This window comes from Salmo salar, chromosome ssa08 (assembly GCF_905237065.1).
Source record: "Salmo salar chromosome ssa08, Ssal_v3.1, whole genome shotgun sequence".
Classification (NCBI taxonomy): domain Eukaryota; kingdom Metazoa; phylum Chordata; class Actinopteri; order Salmoniformes; family Salmonidae; genus Salmo; species Salmo salar.
The window spans coordinates 8,424,063-8,439,902 of NC_059449.1; the positions used below are offsets into that span (position 1 = coordinate 8,424,063).

The 15,840-nt window shown below is 41.9% G+C and overlaps 3 protein-coding genes across 12 annotated transcripts in view; 1 reads left to right on the plus strand and 2 right to left on the minus strand.

Moving 5' to 3' along the window:
* Positions 1–15,840, plus strand: part of LOC106610073 (zinc finger protein 214) — an 844,054-nt gene that overhangs the window by 76,266 nt on the left and 751,948 nt on the right. The gene's annotated exons all lie outside the window — the stretch shown is intronic.
* LOC106610072 (neurotrophin receptor-interacting factor homolog) overlaps positions 1–15,840 on the minus strand; it is a 437,457-nt gene that overhangs the window by 48,558 nt on the left and 373,059 nt on the right. For 3 of the 5 annotated variants that reach the window (XM_045723125.1, XM_045723129.1, XM_045723131.1), the window contains one exon: positions 2,152–3,564. The exons of the other annotated variants lie outside the window; for them this stretch is intronic. In XM_045723125.1, the coding sequence (XP_045579081.1) occupies positions 2,606–3,564 (959 nt within the window). In that variant the 3' untranslated portion in view covers positions 2,152–2,605. Of the gene's footprint in view, positions 1–2,151; positions 3,565–15,840 lie in introns of those variants that run through there. 5 annotated transcript variants of the gene reach the window in all.
* Positions 8,362–15,603, minus strand: LOC123744271 (zinc finger protein 583). 2 transcript variants are annotated; one of them, XM_045723197.1, is made up of 4 exons: positions 15,091–15,602; positions 14,568–14,698; positions 10,746–10,919; positions 8,362–8,553 (listed from the first exon to the last, which is right to left on the minus strand). In XM_045723197.1, exons 1-4 carry the CDS (start codon positions 15,371–15,373, stop codon positions 8,377–8,379), a joined length of 765 nt encoding a protein of 254 aa, XP_045579153.1. In that variant the 5' UTR covers positions 15,374–15,602; the 3' UTR covers positions 8,362–8,376. The 2 variants fall into 2 exon arrangements, with proteins under 2 accessions (XP_045579153.1, XP_045579152.1); XM_045723196.1 differs by lacking the exon at positions 8,362–8,553 and having other exon boundaries at positions 9,483–10,919; positions 15,091–15,603.

Genomic DNA, 15,840 nt, shown 5'->3' on the forward strand with positions numbered 1-15,840 from the left:
CTGTGTATGTCTCAAGCCACACAGCTACGATTTCTCCCCATTGTGGACACTCCTATGTCTGATAAGGTTAGTCAGGAAGGAGATGCTTTTGTAACATAGTTTGCACTTGAAGGGCCTCTCCTTAGTGTGAACGGTCTCGTGCATCTTTACATAGTTCGCCTCAGTGAAGCGCTTGCCACTCGTGGGGCAGGTGTACAGTTTGTCAGCGTCCGTCCTAACACTCAGCCTCCCACGTTGTGACCCAATGACACCAGAGGGGATAGAATCAGGAGCCACCGCCCTCAGGTGGTTAGTCTTTGAGCTCCCTCCTTGACCTGTAGTCATTGTTTGGGTGTTGTTGGGATTGTGTGATGTGTTATAGGCTAGGTACCTCTTATGGAGAACACCCATCCTGACCCTGTCTGTATTGGTGGGGTAACTATGAGGTAACTGAGGAAGGCTAGACCCAGGTCTAGGCCCAGGGTTTCTATGAACCCAGTCACAAGGCATTAAATGATATCCTGAAGGAGAAAGACTTGCTGATAGACTACCACCACCACTCTCTGTGAAGGCTGAAGTCCAGGGTGACCTGCTCTGTTCATCATGGATACTGTGGTGTTTGTATCATAGGAACAGGAGGGTATATCTCTATCAGCCCCAGGCCCTGCTCCATCCCTGCACTGAGACTGTGAAGAGAAGGGTCTGTGCTGCAGACTGGATCCCTGACTGGAGCCTCTGTCACTCTGATGTCCACCTGTCCACTGGTTGTGTTCTCTGTGGTGGTGGAGTCTCTGTCCCTTGCGGTTGGGTCCTGGTTCCGACTCAGGAAGAAAAAGCAATGGCTCCTGATCCAGCGTCCCGGTCTGGGGCCAGGGTTTGTGACCAGCCACTTCATAGGTCCAGTCTCTCCCACCAGCAACACCGGACTGCAGACTGTATACACAAATGTGCATTTCAATGTAAAAAGGCCCATGAGCACTGACATGACATTCATAAGAGCATGTCAAATTGAGTGTCAAATGAATGCTAAGAGTATATATTTTTTAAATTAGGGCATATATACATTTTTCAAACATTTTTCATTGTAAAAATGTCAATGGAGAGAGGCTATAATTTCTGGTCAAACAGATGGAAAGAGGGTCTTAGACAACATCTGAAAAAGTCTTCAGGTTTTAGAAATACATCAAACCACAATCATGTTGAAGTAAAAACCCCTGCGAACTAACATCAACACTTATATTTTGTTTTCGATAACTTTTTCTGTACGTTTAAGAAACATTGCCTGCCTTGTAATTCCGTTAGCAAAACCCCACATCTTTTGGATATTTTCTCATTTCTCTCCCTCATGAGGAAGGGTAATGAAAGTTCACAGAAGTTACAAGTAGAGGTAGACCTACAATTAGTGTTTTTACTGATATCAAGTTTGTTTATGAATTAAGGGATTTAGACTTGTAATTCTGTTTCCAAATTGGTAATGGATTAACTGCAATTAAATTGGCTACAATTGGAAATCACAGTAGTCACACACCACAGTTAGGTCTCTTGCTACTGTTCTTCTATCCACTGGTATACGGTTTTATGTATCTTTCTGTCATCTGGTGGTCAAAGCAAGACTGTGAAAACAGTCTGGACCAACCCACCCTCTCACACACTCTCCTCTCCAGTTAATGTCTCCTCTCCTGTCTCCTACCCTTTTTCCATTTACAAGCATCCTCACCCAGTGAGCACCAAGCGAAGCTGGACGTCCGTAGATGTGGTAAACTAGTTGAAATTTGGTCAGCCCGCCCTTCTGAAATTCTGTTACCAAACAGTTGTGTTTTTGTAAAATATTCTGTGGAAATTGTTGAAATTAGTCCTTATGCATAGAGTTGTGTGTTTGTTCAACTTTGAAATCCATTTTTTTGTTTTGTAACATTTTGAAGTGGAATTGCCCAAATTGAACAGAAATGCATAAAGGTTTATATAAGAAACATGACATTATAAAATGTTAACCACAGTCAAGCCCATCTCTAACACTGTGATTAAAGTACCTAACAATATGGATCCATTGGAGTTCATTATAAAAAATGTCCATATGTGTTGATTCAAGAATTAAGTATAATGTTTTGTTGCGACTGAGACAAGGGAAACTCAGTCCCTGCAATGACACAAAAATAACCAAGTCAGACAGCACAGAGTCAATTTTGTATTTCATTTCAACAACACTCACAACTTTGAAGTACATTACTTTTATTGCACAAAACGTGACAAGTAGAATAACTGTTCTCACTATGTTAACACTACATTTTCTGTAAATCTGGTACCCTCGCTTTGATGAAATTAATTTGAGAATACTTTGGATAAGATTCAACATAACACACATCTTTACTACTTTATATCAAGTAAACATGAATTAAGGCACTATCCTCATGTCACTATAAACACCAGCATCAACTTAAAAAGGGACATACTTGTCACTCTTAATCAGTGAAGCATTTTATCACACCAACCATCACCATATCTACTCTGCCTCATACTAATTCTTTCCCCAGTTCACTTCATCCAGTTGAAGTTCCCTGTACATCCAAAACCAACTCAAATTGACGACAAACAAACTAACTAGTACTACGTTACATGTCACTATACTCTATACATGGGCCGTGTGCATTTTCTGCTGGTGTATCCTCAGGTAGCTTCTCTCTGAGAACCTCTTCCCGCAATGCGTACAGGCGAACGGCCTCTCTCCCGTGTGGATCTTCAGGTGCATCTTCAGCTGGTGCTGGTGGGAGAACCTCTTCTCACACTGGGGACAGTTGTAGGGTTTCTCCCCTGTGTGGACCCTCTGGTGCCTCTTCAAGCTGGACGAGTGGGAGAAATTGGCCCGGCATAGGTGGCAGCCAAATGGTTTCTCCCCTGTGTGCATCCTCTGGTGGATCTCCACCTGTTTGGGGAAACTGAAGGCTTTCCCACAGAACGAACACGGGAAGCGCTTCTCCTTGGCGCTGCCACCTTTACTGATTCCATCTCTACTACTCTCATTTGTCAATGGGCTTGTGTAGCCATTTAGTGTTGAGGCACTGGCATTGTCTGAGGTCTGGTTTAACATAAGGAGAGTGTGAGGAGCAGGAAGGCCAGGGAGTGTCTGTGTTGTCGCAGGGTCCATGTTCCAGTTGATAGATCCTATAGAAGGCAGGCTGAAGGCAGCACCTGTTAGGGGGTTAACCTGAGGCGCCATCAGTCTCTCTGAATCACAACTATAGGAGCAGGACGGAGCATCGCTAGCCGAGTCTGTGTCTGTTCTCTCCCGCCGCAAACGGACACCTCCCTGTCCCCGCAGACCAAGCCTACGCCTCACCCTTGTCTCAACCAGTCTGTTGTCATGGAGACTAGGTTCAGTTGTTTTGTGTTGGACTCTCTGTTTCTGGTTAACAGTGTTGTTCCCCAGCCCAGAGTTGAGGATGCTGTCCCATCCACTGACCTCCACTATGTCATCTCTGGTCCTGGCCTGCTCAGTGACGTCATCCCCCGGGCCCTTGGCTGCACCCGTCTGGGTCTGTGAATCCAAGATGGCCGCCCAGTCTCCTCTGTTATCCTCCAGCCAATCACCTGCAGGAAGGGGTTACAAAATAGACTTTTAAACATGGCAGAGAAAACTCTACATATGGAGAAAAAAAAGAGTAAATTACCTGGTCAAGTTCATACATTGTAATGTGTGTTTTTTTTAACTATTTTCTACATTGTAGAATAATAGTGAAGACATCAAAACTATGAAATAACACATATGGAATCATGTAGTAAACAAAAAAGTGTAAAACAAATCAAAATATTTTATATTTGAGATTCTTCAAATAGCCACCTTAATGACAGCTTTGCACACTCTTGGCATTCCCTCAACCAGCTTCATCCGGAATGCTTTTCCAACAGTCTTGAAGGAGTTCCCACATATGCTGAGCACTTGTTGGCTGCTTTTCCTTCACTCTGCGGTACAACTCATCCCAAACCATCTCAATTGGGTTGAGGTGGGTGATTGTGGAGGCCAGGTCATCTGATCCAGCACTCCATCACTCTCCTTCTTGGTCAAATAACCCTTATACAGCCTGGAGGTGTGTTGGGTCATTGTCCTGTTGAAAAACAAATGATAGTCCCACTAAGCCCAAACCAGATGGGATAGCGTATTGCTGCAGAATGCTTTGGTACCCATGCTGGTTAAGTGTGCCTTGAATTCTAAATAAATCACAGACAGTGTCACCAGCAAAGCACCATCACACCTCCTCCTCCATGCTGGGAACCACACATGCTGAGATCATCCGTTCACCTACTCTGCGTCTCACAGAAAGACACGGCGGTTGGAACTAAAAATCAAACATTTTGACTTATCAGACCAAAGGAAAGATTTCCACTGGTCTAATGCCCATTGCTCGTGTTCCTTGGCCCAAGCAAGTCTCTCCTTCTTATTGGTGTCCTATAGTAGTGGTTTCTTTACAGCAATTCGACAATGAAGGCTTGATTCACGCAGTCTCCTCTGAACAGTTGATGTTGAGATGTGTCTGTTACTTGAACTCTGTGAAGCATTTATTTGGGCTGCTATTTCTGAGGCTGATAACTCTAATGAACTTATCCTCTGCTGCAGAGGTAACTCTGGGTCTTCTATTCCTGTGGCGGTCCTCATGGTAGCCCGTTTCATCATAGCTCAATGGTTTTTGCGACTGCACTTGAAGGGTGGCTATTTGAAATATAAAATATATTTTGATTTGTTAACCACTTTTTAGTTTACTTCATGATTCCATATGTGTTATTTCATAGTTTTGATGTCTTCACTATTATTCTACAATGTAGAAAATAGTCAAAGTAAAGAAAAACCCAGGAATGAGTAAGTGTTCAAAAACGTTTGACCGGTAGTGTACATTTTATTGATTTCATCTTATGGAATGAATAAAAAAAATGAAAGAATAAGGGTCATCACACAATAATTAAAAAAATGTTGCATCCCATTGATCTTTTTGATAGAAATTATTCACCAATATTGCATTTTAAAATGAAGTGCCCTTTAATATAGAGCACAAAAAAATCTGATTTGCTTATATGAATAAAGACATTTCTAGCCTGTGTCAAAATTCAGCATTTTGACATTTCCCTTTGTGCATTTTAACCCACTTAATCAACATTTCTATAAGTTTTCACCCTCATTAAGCCCTAGTTATTGTTTTTCTTTGACAAAGTAATTACTGAAGATTATTATTCGTTTCATGTGATTTTTACCTTAATTTTAAGGTAAAAAAGCCCCTAATTTTAAGGTTAAAAAAACATTATTTTCAAAAGACATTGATCATCTAATCGTGAAATCATAGTGTAAAATCATGTGAGCTGGTTATTCTCTTTATACTCTGAGCGGGTCGAGCATAACACATAAACCCTGTTACCTATAGATAGACAAAAAACATTTCGAGCCTGTTTTTTTCTTGAAGCTTGCATTTAATTGCCCCTTTCTGTTGTACACAACAAGCGTCCATTCCCCTAGGTTGAAGACCCACGTCGGGCAGAAATGAGCATTTTGGATTTTTTTACATTTTTTTTTACATGGATCAGGAAAGTTTCCTCTCAGACCTCTACAAGCCATAATGCTGAATAAAATTATACTTTACCTGTTGTCCGTGTGGTTGGTCCTTTTGCAGGTTGGAATGTATATCGTTTGTATTTCTGTTTTTTATTTTCAATACTGATGCAATTTGCACGTGACAAACACTTGCACAATGTGGCCGAGCATTACCGAACGGCAAGCACTACCAGCTGATTGCGATAAAATGTGCTTCGGTCGACTACATTCGGTTACATTCGGCTATTGTCTACATATTGTGCATCATGTGCAATGTGTTAACCGATTGAAAATACAAGCGACAGAACCTACCGGCGCCACAAAAAGTTGAGTAAACAACACTTCCCTTTGGATACCTTATCTCCACCTCCTACTGCCAAAAGGACCAACAGCATGAACAACCGGTAAAGTAAGTGTAAATATAATTTTATTAAACATTCTGCCTTGTAGAGACTATTTCTTTAAGTCTGATATCCATGGAGTAACCATGGTAACAGTCTGATTTTAGGCAACCATTCCCTGTCGCAAGGGGATTCATGGCTGATTTAAGATGAATTTATCAACCCTGTTACTTTATTTGACACTTAATAGCATTTTTTTTATTTAACCCTTTTCTTAAGGGTAAAAAATGACCCGCCACTATGTTTAACAGCAGAGAAAACCCCCTAAATGATATTTTTTCATCTTGAAATTTGATTACTTGTCCTAGAGTGACCCCAACATTAGAAAAAGTGAAACATCGCCTTTGTTCATATTTCCATGAAAGCTGTACACCACTAGGGTACAAAGATTGTCTTAGAGTCATTTTTGACCCGGCAAGTTATAAAATCATTTACACACCAGAAAAACCACAAAGACACACACAATGAGAAATTGAGATTATGTGTGCTACTGATTGAACTCAGCCAGCAGCTCCTGAAGCGGAAGATCACCATGGTTGGCACAGTTAGAAAGAACAAGCGTGAGCTCCCCCTGCACTCCTCTCAACAAGGGGGAGAGAGGCCTTCTTATCAAAGTTTGCCTTCACCCCCACCACCACTCTAGTTTCTTACCTCCCAAAGAGGAACAAGAATATGGTCCTCCTGAGCACACTGCACAAAACAGCTGAGATCAGTAATCGTGAGGACAGGAAGCCAGCCATCATCCTGGACTACAACCACCACAAAGGAGGCGTGGACAACCTGGACAAGGTGATTGGAACTTACAGCTGCAGGAGGATGACTGCCCGCTGGCTCCTGGTCATCTTCCATAATATCATTGATTTGTCCTCATACAATGCCTTCGTGATATGGAACAAGATCAACCCTATCTGGATGCCTAATAAGCGGAACAAGAGGAGGGAGCAGCTGGAAAAGGCACTTGTAACCCCACACATTCAAAGAAGGGAGCGCGTCCCCACACAGCAGCCTCTGCAGCGCTTGTGAAAGCTGTTCAGGGGTCTGAATCTTGTCCTGATCCACCTGAGGCTGCAGCTGGGGCAGGCAAGAGGAGATTCCAATTCTGCCCCCCCAAAGAAGGACTGTAAAACAAATACTATGTGCTGCACATGTGAGAAATACATCTGCAAAGTCCATGCACACACACTTGCATACTGCCCTACATGTGATAATTAGAGTTGATTGATTTATGTTCTTCACGTTTTTGTTTTGTATCTATTATCTTATTCTTATTTATTGTTGTTGTTTATACACCTTGTGGGTGGGGGCAATGGTTAAAGAAATGGGATAAGACTAGTATTTTGTAGTTGAATTCCTCATTGTACAGTATATAAGAATATATCACTATGTTGCCAAAAAGGTTCAAGACGTATTGTTTCCCTTCAATAAAATGCATTCAAAACTACTTTCTGTACATTTCTGCTACTCTCTTAGGCTATACAAGTGCTATCTCTTGCTGAAAAATGAATGTTTACACCTATGCAGTACCTTTTGCAATAATAATAATAATAAACCTCTACTTTAGTAAAGAAAACAAGTATGACAGGTGTGTTGTAATAAAAACGAGTGGTGTCTACTGATTAAATGGAGTCTTTCTGCATTGTCAACAGGGACAACCCAGATATTCACAAAGTTTGTGATGAATGACAGGTTGTTTCTTCATGCAAAACAGATTTGGAGTATAAAATTCAATTAAGATGCTTTATTTTAGGGGTTTAGTGAAGGCTGGTCATTTTTTACCCTTAGTACAAGGGGATAATACAACATGTTAAGGCTACACAAGGGTTAACCTCTTGAGATGGGAAAAAGTGTTTTTTTATTTAATGGAATATGTGCTCTTTATTTTTACACCAAGTTACACTACTCAAAAGCCACCTAATTGGTGGAACGACCTAATAGCCAGGTGCATCACTATTCCCATTGAAGATCTATTACTGTATGTAGGCTGTATGTATTTCTCCCTTACCTTGCTCCCCCATCTTTAGTCCACTCAGCAGATCAATGCTCTCTGGTTCGTCTTCTATTGTCTCCTCTTTGACCAGCATCAGATCAGGCTTCCCATCCTCCATGTCTACTGACTGTAAGAGGTACAGAGAAACATTGTGTTGGATCAAGAAAACTGATATGAGCAGCTTCTGATTGGGAAATGAGGGATTGCTATGAGTACTATGCAAACATGTTAGTTGATTTGATTACTTGACAGTCTTTAATGGTTTGATAATTCAAAATACATGGTTCCACACTTAAGACAAAAAGTGCTGATCTAAGATCTGTACATATAATCTTATTCATTATGATCCAAAAGGCAAAACTGATCCTAGATCAGTACTCATACTCTGAGAAGCTTTGCGGATTTGGGCTCTGACCTAATGCTATTCAGACTCTAGTTTACATTGGGCTCACCTCAGTGAGACTGTGTGTGGTCCTGTGCTGCTCAGCTGGTTCCTCTGTGGGTTCAGGAGGTGGTGTAGTCTGGTTGTCCTCCATAACCATGGTCCCCTCAGGGTTCCCCAGACTCTCCTCACACCCCTCCTCCTTCACCAGCACCATCTCTGGACCCTCCTCCTGGAAGAGACAGGTGATACCCTCAGGTTACGTACACACCGGACATTTCTGGAAGCATGTTCATTTATGTGACATTTGAGAAATGTACCAGACCCATATGCATTGGGTGCGTAACCTGATTAGGCCGTCCACCCACGGTGCTCAGAATGACAGAAATCACATTTAGACTATGGTAATTCATTTCAACAGAACGTGCGTCCCTCTTACCGAATTCCGATGCGCACTATGAAGATGTTAGAATAACTGTCCACATGTACTTTTCTTTCAGCCAACAAGATGAGTAACGAACAGCAGAATCACTAGCCTATGTCAATCTATTACACCCCACAGTAGAAAAGCGTACCTATTCTATTGGTCAGCTTGTCGTTCTGTGCGAGAAAGAAACAGCCTATTCCAAACAGATTATGGGACGAAAGATCCCAAATTCATACAACCAGTAGGCCTAGGCTACATAAGAAAAACATTCAATCGCAATGAGGCTGATACATCAGATGAGAACGTTTACCTTAAAATGTTGATAAACTATTATTTCTTCACATTATAAGCACAGCAATGTGCACAAGGCAGTGTGCAAATTTTCGTTCCATAATGCAATTAGCGGGACAACACAGTCGTCAAAAGTGCACCGCACATGAGCGTGTTAAAACAGTTTTGAAGTTGCTATTAAAAAGAGCTACTGTTTTTAATTCTCAACTGGTAATTGAAGTGCGCTTCCCAGTCGCCATTCAGCGCATCACACACCACTTGCAATGTGAGCTGGAGGCATTATGCTGTTTGAAACATTAATGTTTTACTTCATATTATGAGGCAAGCTTTAGGTGTATTTAGTAAGAGTACATTGGTTATAAAGCGCTGGCGTGTGTATGCAGAATAGGGTGAGATCAGATGTGATGTATACTAAAGAGAATCTCAATGAAAGTGTTAGAATGAAAAGTCCCATTTTGTGTTTATTAAACAAACAAGTGTTAAATACACCATCTGAAAACCACACATACACATGTCTCAACAAAAAATCTGCATGAACTTGACAAATTGCATTCATTTTCTTTTGAATGGAAGTAATGAAATAGGCATTTGTGACCATCATATAGCTTACACAGTACAAACACAATATGGTAACAGATTTTTAGGCTTATATATCACACAATGTCTGGATGCAATATTCTACCCAGGAATATTCAACACTGAAATCTGTTGCTCTCGGTATTCCAAATACATCTGTGGATCTTTTATGCTGACAACAATGACAATTAATCTTTGTCTTTAATGCAGGATTTGATCTAAATGCCAGAAGACCTTTCTCCCGTGTGGACCTTCAGGTGCATCTTCAGGTTACCAGCCTGGGCGAAGCGCATGTGACACTGGGTACAGCTGTAGGGTTTTTCCCCCGTGTGGACCCTTTGGTGCCTCTTCAGGGTGCAAGCCTGGGCGAAGCGCATGTGACACTGGGTACAGCTGAAGGGTTTCTCCCCCGTGTGGACCCTCTGGTGAATCTCCACCTTCTGAGGGCAGCTGAAGCCTTTGTTACAGAACATGCAGAGGAAGCGTTTCTCTTTACTATTGCCTGATGTCGCGCCCCCTCCCAGAGCCTTGGCTCTAGCCCTTTTGTTTGAGTTCAATACCTGATCGAAAAGGATGCGACCATGTGAATCGGAAGGTGCCATCGACGTGGACACCGGGTCGCAATCCTTGAAAGTGAGTAAAGGGGAGTGGGTCACGACGTTTTGATTTTTTTCTATGCTTTCACTATAGTCTAAGAAGTCACTGGTGTTGCCTTGCGAGTGTCCTTCTCTTAAATGAGTCTCGTCTGCATTCCATGTCAGAGGTGCGTCACCCTCCACTTTTACAGTCACCTCATCTATGACTATAACCTCCCCTTTCTTTTCTAGGGACCCTTCAGAGTATACACTACCACTGTACCGGTCCATTTCCCCTCTCATTGGATTAGTCTGTGTATCTAAAGCCACAGGCATGTCACCAGATATCATCTCTGTCGCTGTAGCGTATGAACAGGACGGATCATTGCCAGCCTGTAACGTGTCACCCGTGTCCTGATGGGATAGAACCGTCCTTGGGCTACCATAAAGTAAATACTCTGAGCAGGGAGCAGGAGGACAGCCCAGTTGCCCCAGCCCCATTAAAGTCTCGGTGTCTGTCTCTGACTTGAGGGCGGCGTTCGGCGTTCCACTGACCTCCGTGATGCTGCATCGGGTCCTGGGCTGCGCTGGGGCGGTGGTGGGGTCATCCGTGGCTACAGGGGGCTCTACTCCAGCCCCTGCTCCAGTCTGGATGTCTCTGCTGTGCCGCAGGTCCTCCTCTCCTTCAGACCTCTCCAGCTTGACCCCAGGACCTGCAGCATCTGCATCCTGACACAAGAAGTATGTGTTTTTTAATGGGCTTCACGCTTATATCATCAAACTCATGAGAACGGGGTCAAATAAGATATGATGCAGTGTCTTCATAAAGTATTTATACCCCTTGACTTATTCCACATGTTGTGTTACAGCCTGAATTCAAATGTATTAAATTGATTGTTTTTCTCACCCATCTATACACAATACACCATGATGACAAAGTGAAAACATATTTTTAGAAATGTTAGCAAATTTACTGAAAATGAAATACAGAAATATCTCATATGCATAGGTATTCACACCCATGAGTCAATACATGTTAGAATCACCTTTGGCAGCTGTTACAGCTGTGAGTATTTCTAGGTAAGTCTAAGAGCCTTGCACAGCTCGATTGTAAAATATTTGCACATTATTCTTTTTTAAATTCTTCAAGCTGTCAAGTTGGTTGTTGATCACTGCTAGACAGCCATTTTCAAGTCTTGCCATAGATTTTCAAGATGATTTAAGTCAAAACTGTAACTAGGCCACACAGGAACATTCAATGTAATCTTGCTAAGCAACTCCAATGTATATTTGGCCTTGTGTTTTAAGTTATTGTCCTGCTGAAAGCTGAATTTGTCTCCCATTGTCTGTTGGAAAGCAGACTGAACCAGGTTTTCCACTAGGATTGTGCCTGTGCTTAGCTCTATACCGCTACTTTTTTTCCTAAAAAAACTCCCTAGTCCTTGTCGATGACAAGCATACCCATATCATGATGCAGCCACCACCATGCTTGAAAATATGAAGAACGACACTCAGTGATGTGTAGTGTTTGCCCCAAACATAACGCTTTGCATTCAGGACATAAAGTTAATTTCTTTGCAGATATACAGTGCCTTCGGAAAATATATAGACACCTTCACATTTTCCACATTTTGTTACATTAGCCTTATTCTAAAATGTATGTATAAAAAAAGTATCCTCAATCTACACACAATACCCCATAATGACAAAATGAAAACAGGTTTTTAGAAATACCTTATTTACATAATTATTCAGACCCTTTGCTATGAGACTCGAAATTGAGCTCAGGTGCATCCTGTTTCCATTGATCATCCTTGAAATGTTTCTACAACTTGATTGGAGTGCCCCTGTAGTAAATTAAATTGGACATGATTTGGAAAGTTACACACCTGTCTATATAAGGTCCAACAGTTGACATGGATGTCAGAGCAAAAACCAAGCCATGTGGTCAAAGGAATTGTCCGTGGTGTTCAGAGACAGGGTTGTGTCGAGGCACAGATCTGGGGAAGGGTACCAAAACATTTCTACAGCATTGAAGGTCCCCAAGAACACAGTGGCCTCCATCACTCTTAAATGGAAGAACTTTGGAACCACCAAGACTCTTCCTAGAGCTGGCCGCCTGGCCAAACAGAGCAATCAGAGGAGAAGGGCTTTGGTCAGGGAGGTGACCAAGAACCCGATAGTTAGTCTGACAGAGCTCTAGAGTTCCTCTGTGGAGATGGGAGAAGCTTCCAGAAGGACAACCATCTCTGCCGCACCACCAATCAGGCCTTCATGGTAGAGTGGCCAGACGGAAGCCACTCCTCGGTAAAAGGCACATGACAGCCCACTTGGAGTTTGCCAAAAGAGACGTAAAGACTCTCGGACAATGATTAACAAGATTCTCTGGTCAGATAAAACCAAGAATGAACTCTTTGGCCTGAATGCCAAACTTCACTTCTAGAGGAAACCTGGCACTATCCCTACAGTAAAGCATGGTGATGGCAGCATCATACTGTGGGGAGGTTTTTCAGCAGCAGGGACTGGGAGACTAGTCATGATCGAGGGAAGGATGAATGGAGCAAAGTAAAGAGAGATCCTTGATGAAAACTGCTCCAGAGTGCTCAGAAGCTCAGACTGGGTGCTCAGAAGCTCAGACAGGACAATGACCCTAAGCACACATCCAAGACAACACAGGAGTGGATTCACAACAAGTCTCTGAATGACCTTGAGTGGCCCAGCCAGAGCCCGGATTTGAACACGATCGAATATCTCTGGAGAGACCTGAAAATAGCTGTGCAGCAACACTCCCCATCCAACCTGACAGAGCTTGAGAGGATCTGCAGAAAGGAATGGGAGAAACTCCCCAAAAACAGGCGTGCCAAGCTTGTAGCGTCATACCCAAGAAGACTCAAGGCTGTAATCGCTGCAAAAGGTGCTTCAAAGTACTGAGTAAAGGGTCTCAATACTTAAGTAAATGTGATCAGTTTAAAAAATATACATAAATGAACAAAAATGGCTAAAATCCAGTTTTTACTTTGTCATTATGGGGTATTGTGTAGATTGATGGGGGGGGGAGACAATTTAATACATTTTTGAATAAAGCTGTAACCTAACAATATGTGGAAAAAGTCAAGAGGTCTGAATACTTTCCGAAGGCACTGTGCGTTAGTGCCTTACTGCAAATAGGATGCATGTTTTGTTATATTTGTATTCTGTGCAGGCTTCCTTCTTTTAACTCTGTCATTTACGTTAGTATTGTGGATTAACTACAATGTTGATTCATCCCCAGATTTCTCCTTTAAACACCCATTAAACTGTTAACTGTTTTAAAAATCACAATTGGCCTGATGGTGAAATCCCTGACCAGTTTCCTTCCTCTCAGGCAACGGAGTTAGGAAGGTTGTCTGTATCTTTGCAGTGACTGGGTGTATTGATACACCATCTAAAGCCTCCTAATTAATTACTTCACCATGCTCAAAGGTGCCCTTCTTTGCGAGGCATGGAAAAACCTCCCTGGTCTTTGTGGTTGAATATGTGCTTGATATTCACTGCTCAATTGAGGGACCTTACAATTATCTTTATGTGTGGGGTACAGAAATGGGCTAGTTATTCAAAAATCATGTTAACCTCTATTATTGAACACGGAATATGTCCACGCAACTTACGATGTGATTTGTTAAGCACATTTGTACTCCTGAACTTATTTAGGCTTGCCATAACAAAAACTTGACTCAATACATTTCAGCTTTTAATTTTGTATTAATTACTAAAATGTTCTACAAACAAAATTTCACTTTGACATTATGGGGTATTGTGTAGAGATCAGTGACACAAAATCTAAATTTAATAAATTTTCAATTCAGGCTGTAAGAAGTAAGACACATCGGCGAACGTTATTAAAGTCTCATTTGAACTACAACTCAGCAGCCTTGTTAGCGTGCCTGCTCAAGTTGAGGACTTACAGGACGATAAAAACCCTTAAATTACAGTCCGCTTGATGTACTTTATATTAGATTACGCTGGAGCTTTTTTACTGAACATTGCCAGCCAGTACTTAAAAAAAAATGCTAAACATTTCATTTTTCGGCTTTGTGCTTCTTCTTGGTTGTCAAATACGTTGAAAACCGGCATAGGGTAAGTAAATTACCTCAGATACACATACATTTTATATATATATATATATATATATATATTAATGTAAATTTTAAGCAAATTCGTAACCCACAAAACAAGGGACCATGGCGTATTGGATAAATAACAATGTTGAAGGGAAGTCTTTCAAGCTCCCCTAACAAAGATAGCTGAAGTGAACAGCTGAGGGGAGCCTTACTGAAATAAACAGGCCACATTTGATTTACAAAGTAACACTATTTTATGCAACACTATGACACTAACCTCTATCATGATAACATGCTGGGTTGAGGTTCCACTCCCCTCATCAACAGTGATTGGTTGGTCATCTCTCCATGTATTGTGTCCTGCTGGCTTCACAAAATTTCTTTGGCCTCCAGTGAGATGTCCTTCACCTGAAAGAGTGATTGAGGAGATGAGGTGGTTTGATTAGCGACCGTCAATGCTCAACACTATTGACAGTTTTGACACTGTCTAGAATTGGCAAGAATATAAGGTAACACTTCTCATAACTTCTTGATATACTATTTATTGATTGATATATTATATTCCATGCATCACATTGTTTTCATTGAGTAAATAGGAAACACCGTAAATCAAGACCTGGTTAGAATATGAAATTGTGTCTTTGCGCAAGATAGCTAAGTAATCAGCGGGAATACTATCCTAAACCTGACCAAGAGCGAATTCTGGGTAACACATCTGGACACAGAGGAGAACGGGCACTGAACTACTGTATATATGAACGGCGACAGGCCGCGCAGCCTCGGCCTTCTGCAAAATGTACCTCTTGCCATTCCTCTGTATTGGTCGAGGATCTTGACACTACTGGGACGACTGGCGAGGACGCGCTCTCGCATTGTCCTGTCTGCGCGCTCCCGTGCCACCTTCAGTTCCTGTAGCTGTAATTTCCTCCGCAATGCCCTGTTCTGTTTCTGGCTTTCAGAAATTTCCAATCGAAACACTGCATAGTCGTCGTCTACGAGTTTACAGATCTCTGCCACTGCTGCATTCGCTAGCACCTCCATGATGGAGGCTATCTGAGTGTGAAAAACCATACAGTTAGCCATTGTTAGCAGCTAGCTATCGTTACCTATAACATCTATAAACCAAGTCTTGTTTCCAACGCGAATTAAAGACTACATGGCGTAAGTATATGATGCTGTGTAGTTAAAATAATATGTTGTGCTCCATGGCGTTAATAAACGTCTAAATAACAACAATAAAAACGCTAACGTGGAAATTGTTCTTGGTCACTGTTCACTTCCGTTTACAGTGAAGAGAAATGTTATTGGTTGGCGTCGTAGCGCAAAGGGTGTGCCTAAATGAAAAGCGTATTCGCGCTGTTCTTCTTCGATGAGGTTTAACGGCGGTTGGCATCCAAATATGTTGCATTACCGCCACCTACTAGAGTGGAGTACAACTCCCTTATACTTTGCTTGAAAAAAATGTATGAATACCCTATCATCTAACACTACACTCACCAAAAAATGTCATAAAAATAACACCACCCTACTCCTCTATTTAGTCCTACATC